This window comes from Eurosta solidaginis, chromosome 3, assembly GCF_040869045.1.
Source record: "Eurosta solidaginis isolate ZX-2024a chromosome 3, ASM4086904v1, whole genome shotgun sequence".
In the NCBI taxonomy this organism is placed as follows: domain Eukaryota; kingdom Metazoa; phylum Arthropoda; class Insecta; order Diptera; family Tephritidae; genus Eurosta; species Eurosta solidaginis.
The window spans coordinates 4283793-4296044 of NC_090321.1; the positions used below are offsets into that span (position 1 = coordinate 4283793).

At 36.9% G+C, this 12252-nt stretch overlaps 1 protein-coding gene across 1 annotated transcript in view; it reads left to right on the plus strand.

Annotated features, from left to right (window-relative positions):
* The first annotated feature begins 2255 nt into the window (after positions 1 to 2255).
* Positions 2256 to 12252, plus strand: part of ptc (protein patched) — a 48654-nt gene continuing 38657 nt past the window's right edge. Inside the window, exon 1 of the mRNA XM_067770476.1 lies at positions 2256 to 2560. Coding sequence (XP_067626577.1) covers positions 2423 to 2560 — 138 coding nt within the window. The 5' untranslated portion in view covers positions 2256 to 2422. The remainder of the gene's footprint in view (positions 2561 to 12252) is intronic.

Here is a 12252-nt window from a genome sequence, read left to right on the forward strand (position 1 = left end):
AGATATAAAATCTTACATATATACGAAGAATTTTGACAGGCAAAGATGCTATAAAGTCCCTAGTCTAGAATTTATCGGTTGATAGTGTACTTACAGATTATTGTTGTTGTAACGACAAAAATGATCCGAAGGGTTGAAGGTAGGTTACCCGAAGATGAATCCGATAGTATCATCATACTGATTGCCGCAGAAACGATTTTCGGACCCTGGCGAACCTTCAGCTGATTGTCAATATAGTGTTCAAAACATTGTTTACTATATAGTTTGGCAACTTAAATTGGGGCTATGTTGCGAATAGAGTGGAAGGCAGTTGAATGGAGTATAATGAAGAACGGCAGGAAGAGCGGAGTTGCATTGCATTAATATACCTTTAATCTATGTACCAAAATTACAGATAATTGTAGAAAAAATAACTAGATACTTGAATATAAGCAAACATTTTCTCCTAATTACTGCAAATTAGGTGTCCTCAGTGCTATATATTCCAAAATTATCACAGTTTATGAATTTGAATTTTCTAAACGATTTTCGTAATACATATAACCATTAGTGATTATGTATAGTGATGTTTGTGTATGTGTGCTAATTCTGAGCGATCAGCTGTTAGTTGCGCTACTTGTTAAGGTTTACAATGGTTCAAAAGATCTTTGGAACTAACAAAATTCGATAGTGATGGGCGCAAAGTTGTTATAACCATAAATAGGCGCTCGCAATCCACGTCATGGCTGGACGAATTCGTCACGATTTTGAAACCTAATGTTCGCTGCGAAAGTTTCTAGTAGAATTTTGGAACATAATTTCAGATTATTTCTAGAACCGTTGTTCTTCCCGACTAGAGTTAGTCATATAATGTCCTCATTGATGGAACGCCGTGAGTGAGAAATGTGCTCTCTCTGCTTGGTTACATCGTTGGGTCGTCTTTTATTTCAGAGAGCAGGTGTGATGGTGTAGTGCAGACATTTTCTGCTGTATGCCTCGTGAACAACTTTTCGATGGTAAGCTTTCCTTGCAACGCTGTATTGCCACTGTAGGACCAATGATTCCTTCGATCTCCTTGCGGTCGTATGTGTTTTCCTGTTTATTACTCCATTTAGGATGGCGTCCGTCCCTTCCGACGACGCAGCGTTTATAGTGCGGATGCATTTAAAAAACATTTTATTTGAATATACTTTCAAATATCGTTGTTCTCAAGTACTCAGTGCTAATCAATATAATCAGTTGCAAAACAGGAATAAAAATTATCTCCGTGGTTACGCTGCAAAGCTGCGCTGAGCTTTTCGTCGATCTTTTAGCAGAACTAGGCTGCGTTGCTAAAAAATTTTTCGAAAGGCCATATCATCCAAAAAAAAAACTACTGTGCAATGAAATGCCTACCCAAGATTTGAGTGTAATAAAGGTAGCAGCGGCGGCAATGTCAGCGCAGCCGCCTCATCCACCACACTACTACTTCAACGCTAACTCTACCCAACAATTTTCTGGCATTAGAGTGCGAGTAATTCCGACAATACGCTCAGATTTCACTCGATCTTCGTTGTGGCAAGACGTTAGCAATCCTGTGACGCGTGGTGAAAAGTGAATATTGAATTTTGTTATAAAACATATACATACATAGTTTCTACACATTTACTTACTGCAGGGCCGTAAAGCAAGTAGAATTCAAGTATACGTTGGTGGCCTCTGTGTCATTGTGAGTTGTGTACTTAATTTATTTGAATGTAAGCGCGCATTGGCAGACAACTGTGAAATAACTTAATACATTCTTCTTATTAAGAGTATTTCAAGATAACCGAAAAAGAATAAGAGTTCCTTTAAATTCAAAACCAAACGAGGATCAACGGCAAGCGAACGACATTCTATGGAAATTTCATGTGCGACAGCGACGCTGTTTGTTTGACGTGAGCTAAGTGTATGTTAAAGAAAAGAATAAATAAAAAATATAAGTGGCAGAAACGGAAAGTATACGAGTACATGAAGAAACGTAAACAAAGAGCAAAATAAAGAGTTAATATGCAAATAAATGAATGACAACGCCAAACAATTTTATTAAGCGACGACTTGTAGACCGACGCGAAGTGTTTTTCTTTGCTTTTGTTTTAATTTTTTTGACGCAAAAACGTACGTATGTACTAAATTTCGTTAGCCAAGAAATTAATGAATGAAAGATACATACATATATCGGAAGCACATTACTTCTATGTGGTTAAAAGGACGTTAAAAATAAATAAATATTGACAAAAAGATGTAAACTCATAAAACTGTGCTAAAATCCGAAAAAAAAGAAATTTCTAACAAAACGAGCATATTCGTTAATGTGATGTAAATGTTAATAAAATAAGCAAAAATAATTATAAAACAAATTAAACAACGCGCTCAAGCACAACCTCTACAAAGAAACAGCCCAAAGAAGCGCACAATAGCTAAAATGGTTGTGCCCACAATGGATGGGCTGCCAAGAGTACCGGACACACATGGCGATGTCGTCGATGAGAAATTGTTTTCAGATTTATATGTCCGCACAAGTTGGGTAGATGCACATGTTGCACTCGATCAAATCGACAAGGTATGTCAAATTCGAAATTATTAAAACAAGCATAATGATAAAGGTGATATTTAGTTAAGATACAGCAGACTAAATATCAAACAATATAGGTATTCTTTTGTAATACGTTAGAACTTCGAGGAACTTGGCACGTGCACTTAATTAACTATAAACTTCCAAAAGGAACGCAGTATACATTCAGTCAACTAAAATACCTGCTAAGAAAAATTAATTAAGCCTTCAGTGCAATAGGCGAGAATACTAGCCACTATACTATCGAGAATCAGTTCACCCTAAAGGCCGCGGTACAATGACATTTTGCAAATATATGCGTTTTTCATATATATCGCCACAATCAACCAAGATGTTGCGTTTGCAAATACGAAGGAACTTCAGACATGGCAATTGAAGTTTATTACGCCTTGCCCACTCACATACAAAATTTCGCGAAGCACTGTTGTAAACATTCTCCCTATACAACAAAAATACTTGCTAATCTATTTTGTGTCGTATTCTATTGTTATATTGAGTTTTCAATTGCGAGAAATGTTAGAAAATTTACCAACCAGTGGGAAAGATAATTTCACTTGCAAAGTGTGCCAACACCCTTAGCCAAAGCAAATGTGAAATTCTTCTTCTTATGATTTGCTTGGAACAAAATTGGGGAGTTGGCTACTTTTCAATTCAGATGGCGCCAGTGTCGCTCATTCTACCGTTCTCCATAAAAATACGTGCAATCTACTCAGAATGCAAAAGATTGAGTAAAATGCAACTATGTATATGAAAAACTGCTTATGTGTCGGACCTATAACTACATTCGGGAAGATATATTAACCACCATAACATTGAGAGAGACTCAAAGTCAAACTATCTTAATTTTTACTGTAATTGTTATTGCTAAGTCTGTAGTTACTTTAAATTTACAAACGCAACAACTTTCGTGTTTGTGGCGATGGTGCTGTCGTGCATAAGATTGCGTTGAACTCATCTGTATGAAAAACTGCATTTTGGCTCGGCTATTAGGGAAAATAAGTGAGTATGTAACGTTAATGTTAGGATCTGCCAGTGTTCAAAATCATATCTGAATTCAGCTAATAAAAATTTACTACAACGAGAGTTAAATTCTCAGATTTAAAGGCAGCACTGCAACCATTATAAACAAATGCTCATTTGGGAATTCAATGTTTCCTCTGAACTCAATATCATGTGATTTTAGGCTATGATGCTTTAAACAATTTTCATTGTTCCCAAAAACCAAACAAAGATTTCCTAACCTCGTTTAAATAAGTGAGTGTTAGTTGGTAAACAAGTCGCATGTCCCAAAAAAACTGTCGGATATACATACATACTTACTTATCATCATATTATTATTATTATAATAAATTATTTAATTCACTCCGAATACAGTTGGCGGAATATATCAGCATTTGAGTGTACCCAACTTATTATTAAAGGCAGTTGTACTAAGCATTATATCAAGGATTTAATTAACACCGATTATTCTTAGGTCTGCATTACCGCATAAGACGGGGCCTCCCGAATATTTGAGTCCGACCTTTTTTAACATCATTTGTGCAAGCTAATGGAAGAAAATTTAATGCAACAATTCAATCAAAATATCATTGCTGATAAAGATTAATATAGTCAGCTGCTACAAAAGATATATATATCTAAGAGCTAAAATGGCAAGAATAAATATCACTGCTTTAGTTTTATGTTTTACTGACAAAGATCAAACAAAGTTGACAGGAAGAGCTGCTGTGTACGGCTTCATAAAAAGTCAATAACATGCGGTGCTTACAAACAGTGCTTTATAAAATTGTACACAATATTGAAAAAATAGTCAATTCTTTTCCTAAATGTGTTACATATTAAGCCTATATAAATCATTTCCAGCTGGCGTTTTGTGGTGGTAGTGTGCTCCGCCTACCTCACCGAAGATTCTGGGTCCAAGTCCCGGGCGAAGCAACATCAAATATTTTGAAAAAAGGTTTTGAAATTAGAAATAGTGTTTCTCACTGAAAATTCGTCTGCCTTCGTCGACTTCACTTTTGGAGTCGAAGCCATATACATACATAGGTTCCGTCCGTAAATTTTTAGGACAAATTAAAAAGTAGCACGACACGAATTTAAAGAGAAGTTCGGACTTAATTTCTTCGAACGCAAATCGCGCCAAGTGTGTTTTTTTTTTAATAATTTCATCCATCGTTTGCACGAAATCTAGAAGTAATGGTTTGTGGTTTTTCGCATGCCGCCGCCGAATGTCATAAATATCCGCGCGGTGAGATTTTTGGCGCCTTACTTAATTTTCTACTGTCTAGTCCGTTTATTGTTCAAGTGGATTGTCGATATGGTTGAAAGGGGTATCAACTGAACTGCTGAAACAAGGATTCTGTATGAAAAAATTCCCTTCATTTTGCTTAGCTGTTCCATGGTTATAGGGCCGGACCTTAATTCCTTATAACCTTATTAAATAAAAGTCCAGATTTAACTTTTCGAAATATAAGTCCGAAAATAATTTTTTCTGAAAGATTGTTATGATAAATGGAATAACAGTTTGGGTTCCTGTTTCGGACACAATCGTTTTACAATTACTACAAACCAAGGCTGGCAACTCTCAGGTGTTCTCCCGCAGACTCAATGGTGTTTAAACACCCTTTTGAAATAATTCTCACCTCATACTTAAGTTCAAGATATAAGTATGAGAAGAGTTTGAAATATTACTTGGACTTACATATATTCAAACCTATGTTGTTTATTTGCGAATAGCGTCTGAAACGATAATTTCGATTTTCACACTTGATCATTATCAAAACCCAAGTCTTCTAATTTGGCATTTCTTAAAGTTGGCTGCCCTACCCCAACTAGTCCCTTGGAGTGAATCATCATCATTATAGCCTATCCAAACCAAGTTAAATATCACCTGCACTTTACGGCTTCTGTAACAAATGTGAATATGTAGGCACATACATATATTTACCAGGAAAGAATACTCAGAGTGGTAAAGCCGAAGCTTTCCCAAGCCAGTTGAACAAATTACCGGAGGTGCTACTACCCAAACGTGGAACTAGTCGTGAAACTGGAGTTACGAGGTTAACCATAATGAACTCTTATATCATAAGGCTGAACATATAGTCATTAATATCTTTCAACTTAAGGTGGTCGACTTTCACTCAAAAATATTGTTTTGGTTTAACGAAGGATAATGAAATCAATGTTTAGAGCTCAAATGTCTGCGAATAAACATTTTTTTTAAATACAGTTTTAGCACACCGCTCACTTGTAAAATTGAAATTATATACGCAACGATATCCACTTAGCTTATGATTCCGAGGGCGGCATCTTTGGCCAAATAGTTACTCCTTAACTCCTCTCTGATGACTCGAATAGTCTCTTGTGCTCTCGGCAGCATGGAGCGATAGAGCTTCTAGGAAAGTGAAGTCGACGAAGGTATGAATTGGAGTTGCTACTGTTCGAACTTCGGAGATTGTAGCTCTTAAAAAAGGCAAAATAAAACTGGAGGTGATGCTTTGGCGCGATCAACCAGCATTATTTTAATGCGAATAGCTAAAACCGTGCAACAAAAGACTATTAATAGCGGCCGTAAACCGCAAGGAGCTACAAATGATCAAAAGAAATCGCGTCCAGGACGAGTACTACAAAAGTGGGACAATTTTAAGTATTTGTATTTTCTTTCGGCAGACGCAGCAGTACAAGTATCTATGGCCGGGGCTAGGCTCGAAGTCTCCCTGGAGAAAGTGAATAAAGAACATCCCCTCCGCAGGAAGCCACTCCTTGGATGACAATTTTTGAACGATCCGTTCCGCAACCCAATTGTCAACCTCACCTACGCGAGGGGAATCCTGTTACAAACATGAATATATCATACACATATTTAGCAGGCGAGGCTGTGGCGACCCCAAGTTTCTCATTGAACTAGGAGGTGGGGAGGGTGGGATGGCCTAGAAGGTTTAATTTGGTAATATCAATCGTTCCCGAGATGGTCGGGCTAGTACCTTAATGATGCTTTGTTACCGGAAGGTACCGGATCTATATCCGGCAAAGGAATAGCAACATCGACAGCACTCCCCAAAGCCTTCGGGAAGTGTCTTTATCGTTAATACAACAACAACAACAACATAAACCTCTAGTGAGGGGTTATCAAATTTGGAGTAAAACTACTAATAAGTTAAGCTAACCAGGACACCTAATTTTTTACATGTTTCGATTATTTAAATGGGACACATTCTTAAGTTTTTTATTCATATATAGTGAAGCGCCGCTGGTAATGAAAGCTTGATTGATTATGGGCCTCTAAACATTGAACCACTTCCGATCCATAAACTGGTAAAATAATTCCAAATTATCCACTATAACTAGGAAAAACAAAATTGTCCAACAAGTTTTGTGAGGCACTGTACATGCGCCGTTCTGTATGTATTTATGCACCTACTTTAGCAGGCGATGCCACTTTTTCATGCATTTTTATACTCAGCGTGCTTTGCACACAGAGTATATTAACTTTGATTGGATAACGGTTGGTTGTACAGGTATAAAGGAATCGAGATAGATATAGACTTCCATATATTAAAATCATCAGTATCGAAAAAAAATTTTATTGAGCCATGTCCGTCCGTCCGTCCGTTAGCACGATAACTTGAGTAAATATTGAGATATCTTCACCAAATTTGGTACAATAGATTGGTATTGAAAATGAGCGAAATCGGATGATAACCACGCCCACTTTTTATATATATAAAATTTTGGAAAACAAAAAACCAAATAATTCAGTAAATAATACACCTAGAATGTTGAAATTTGACATGTGGACTGATATTGAGACTCTTGATAAAAATGGGCATGGCACCGCCCACTTATGATAAAATCAAATTTACAAATATTATTAATCATAAATTAAAAATCGTTAAACCTATCGTAACAAAATTCGGCAGAGAGGTTGCCTTTAACGAAATCGCTTAAGGACCACGCCCACTTTTATATAAAAGTTGTTTAAAAGGGTCGTGGACGAATAAAATAAGCTATAACGTTGAAAAAAAGAGCTTTATATCAATGGTATTTCATTTCCCAAGTGGATTTATAACAATAAATAGGAAAAACTGAAAATTAAAAAAAATGGGCGTGGCACCGCCCCTTTTATGACTAAGCAATTTTCTATGTTTCGGGAGCCATAACTCGAAGAAAAATTAACAGATCGTAATAAAATTGGGTACACAAATTTTCCCTATAGCAGAAAATATTTCTAGTAAAAATGGACGAGATCGGTTAAAGACCACGGCAACTTAGATATGAAACAAGTTTAAAAGGTTTAAAAGGGTCGTAGGCTAGAATAATAAGCTATAACTTAGCAAAAAATAGTTTTGAATCAATGATATTTCACTTATCAAGTTTTATTGTAAGAGGAAATGGGGGGATATTTTTTTTTTAAACGAGCGGTGCCACGTGTTATGTAGAAAAGTAATTTATCTGAAATGAAATGTGCAATTGAAGCTCACGCTGAGTATATAATGTTAGGTTACACCCGAACGTAGACAACTTTACTTGTTCCTATTACTTTGATTTTTTGGTAAGTCTCCGTTTCCTTTTCGTCATTTATGCTGCCAGTTTTTGCTTTCGTAGGCAATCAGTTGAATCAGACTGTAGGAAACACGGGCAAATAAACAAATCTATATCTAAATGTCTGTATACAAGTACATAAATACTACATACATGTATGATTGTGTGGCGGCCCTGAGCTCGCTATTGCACAACATGGGTGGCCGGAGTGTCGCCAACCAGTGCCGGGTATAGCCCGCAGCCGCCATCGGCTGACTGACTGCCGGTCTGTCGCATCGTTGAACGACTTTCTCACAGACGCATTCAGCTCCTCCTGATTTGTTTGCGTGGTAGTCACTTTAGTTGCGGTTTTTGACAACATTCATTTGTACATGCACTTCGATCAGACAGCGCTCATATACAATACAATCTACTAATAAATACGTTCATACATCTGTTTGCATGTAATTTAGGCAGCACGAACAAGTTGAAAATCCAAACGAGGACGACAAATGTACCTACATTTTTTTGTACCACACACCAACTGATCTCTGTCGACGGCTGCCGTATGGTTCATGTTAGAGATGTGCGCGGGACTAAATGCTCTCTCCCGTCGCCGTCCATCCTGACATTGAGTTAGTAAATGTCGCACTTGTCCATGCGTAAATAATAGAGTTGTGCTCTTTCGTTCATTTCAGAGATTCGAATCTTTTGTTCTTTTTCTGATGAACGAACAAGTTGTTCTTTTTGTTCATCTGTTCTTTTTTTTTCAAGCAAATTTGTTCACTGCTGCTCGCACCAGCGAAAAAAGCCAGCAATTATAGATGGGGGTGTGTATGCAGTAATGCTTTGTGTAGGTAAATTTAAGTGTGTTATGAATAAATAAGTTAATATATATATGTATAATTAACTTCAAAAAAAGTTACAAATTACGGAAGATCCAGGAAATTGAAAGAGTACAAACACAAATTGTAAATAAGAGCTTTTCAAGTTTAATAAATGTAATCATTAGCTTCTTACAAAACATGTTTTTCATAAATAGTCCATACATATATTGTTGTAGCAGTGCCACACACAAAGATGACCACACATATCTTTAGTGTAAGTGGCATCATCGACATTCGTGCTCACTGTGAAGTGAATTTCTGCGTATGTATGTATGAATTTACAATGTTCGCGAACGAGAAGAGAGAAAGAATAACATTAGATAAAACGAACTAAAAGAACAAATGAACTAAAAGAACAAATAGAACCGAAATCGAAGATCTAGTTCACTTGTTCAGTTGAGAGACCCGGTCAATTGAACAAGTTCAGAACGAAACGACCCAACTCTAGTAAATAAAGTTTTCGGAAGCTGTCAATTTAAACGAAGTTGCTTGCAAAATAATTTTTATTTTGTGGAGTCAAAAACATTTAAAATACTTTCTTTTTTCCATTGAGTACGTGGGGTCCCGATTGTCGAGCGTGGGTTATCGTTCATGTAGAAAACACAAACTGCCTTTTTCCCAAAACAACCAATAAAGTACAATTAAATTTCCCGGACGTCCCTCATCATTAATTTGCGTTGAACTATTTAGGCGATTTCGGCCATTGCGTAACAGGCCAAACTAGCTACCCCTGATCCGCAATAAATGATGCCAGTCGAGAACACCAATCTTGCCCCAAAAGAAATGGGGGTTGATTGGAATTCTTTCTTGGCCAAATTCCACCCCAATGTCTCTCGACACCGACCATGATTACGTACATCAGGACAGGTTCTACAAATTTATAGAGCGTAATTTCTGTTCGCAATAAGTGGTCTAAAGTAGCACTCTTCGGTAAAAATTTTTTTTGTTATCAATGCTTGTCCCCAGATAGACGAAGCTCGTCGCAGTCTCTAAATTATACCCGTCAGCAGTGACATGTAAGCCTGGGCACAAATATTCAAACGATTTCTTGGATTACAACAAGCGATTCGTCTTGATGAGCTTCTCAGCGATGGATATAGTGAGACATGACAACCACTTCGAATTTACATAAGATATTTATAAATCTTTGATTGGAATTTTTAATGGATTTAAGAGTTGCGATATCAAAATGGTACATCAGCGCGCATAAAAAGCAACGCGCAACGAGTCGAGACAAACTTCAGACTGGCAGAACTGTCACAGCCGCTGCACAAGTGAGTCGCATTTTTATCTTCAAACACTATACCTCGCATGCCCAAAAGTAGTGCTAATAATCTTTAAAATGCTGACTGGGCAAACTTATGTTTGGATATGAGCACTTTATACAACTGAAGCCTCATTGAATGAAGTAAAACGAGTGAGTGACAGCAGCAAACTAACTGCAATGACTGCCGGCTGCTCTGATGCATTTGAAATAAAAAATCCAAAAGGCCACGAGAACAACATTTAGCAGAAAATAAATATGTTGCAAGATCCAGAAGGGACGCTTCTGCCTTCGACTGCGCACAAGGTTCTTCATATGTTTTATTGTACCCATTAATATTAAATTCCCTAAGATTACTGCATGGTTTCCCTCTGTAAGAGCTTGCTTGAGAATCTTTACTTATGAGTATCTTTATGTCAATCTCTTACCTATGAGCTTTTGCCTGTTTCAAGTTTTTAGATGCTTGAAGCTTTCAATCCCCATTTAAGGCTTTCGGTCTCTAGCGCATATATTGACTTTATGCTACTAACTGTAAGGGGTATAGAAATGTTCATAATCACTAGGCAATCACTTTCATGCTCGAAATACAGAAGGCAACAATAAGTATATTTATACCATACTCTCGCTATTGTACGACTATTATCTAGAAAATACTTCTGTCTGATAAATGACGAACTAACTGAGCTATATGTAAGGTGATGCTGGGCTACCGCCAGCTAAACTTTCCAACTAAATATGTATGCGCACACATTATGCACGTGAGCAAACAAACTATTTTCGACCACCTCACATCAGTTTGGCTTTCGCCATATATTCTTTCATTCTTCCTATGGACTTGAAGACATATTATAAATATTATCTCGTATTTGTATCAGGGACGTTACGGACTTTCAATTTCACAATTCCGACGAAACTATAACAATAATAATAGCGATGTTGTTGTTGTCTCCGTCAATTCCATTGTTTACGAATATGTAAGCTGAAGAAATAAGCTCTCCTCTTGTGTTTATCAGTTTAACTGGTATCTCATACGAACTGACATATCTTATTTTATATTGATGCACTTAATTGTTAAAATGTCAACGGAAGGTCTATGATTTTATCAAGCCCATTAGGGGTATGGATCTTCTAGTACTCATCCCCATTCGCAATAGCGCACCTTACAAAGTCTTATATTTTTTATTATTGAGTTGCCTTTATATGACTTATTTATGATGTTATTGCTTTACATAGTTTACAGTATGCTATCACGTCTTCAATATTCATAGATCTATTCCTATGCCTGCATTTTTATTCAACAGTCCCTTTAGAGTCCGAACTCTTTTGGTTCCTCAGCCTTAGTATACGAAACCGATTCCGAACCCAGTATTGACTTAGTACCTTAGCATCTCTAACGTAGTATATTGTGAATAAATAAATCCAAAGGAAAAGACTTGTGGAACAACCAGTTGGTTGAAAATCTCTTTTATACTCTTGAAATATCTATACACAGATGTATAGGTACTTTCCCAGCTGAAGCACAATCCTGGTGGCACCGGAAACATGGATAGGATTGTATTTGCATATTAGAATTGAATGGTCTGAACTCAGAATATGCCTAACATAAAGACTGCAAATAGGCCATAAAGTGTTGTAACATACCCCAGCAGATGGTGTCTTAACATTGGCTTGATTTTATTTTAAAATGTTTCGCTCTCCCCACTTCTCCTTTCTTTAATTTGTGTTGAATCGTTAGTTGTTCCAAACATTGTCAATATGTTTGAACATTTCTCTAATAAGTAAGGTGTGTGGCATGATCCAATTTTCCTCAATTTTGTACAACTTCATTATTTATGAGAAATATTTTATGACACTTCAGCTCTTGAGGGTTCCAAGAACCATTCGAAACAAACCACATAATAAAATCGGACACAAACAAACATATAGGTACGGAGCAGCGGAACCCATGGGACTAACTTCAAAATGGGTGGCGTATATAAAAATTCTTAGTACGCGACATCGCCTATATC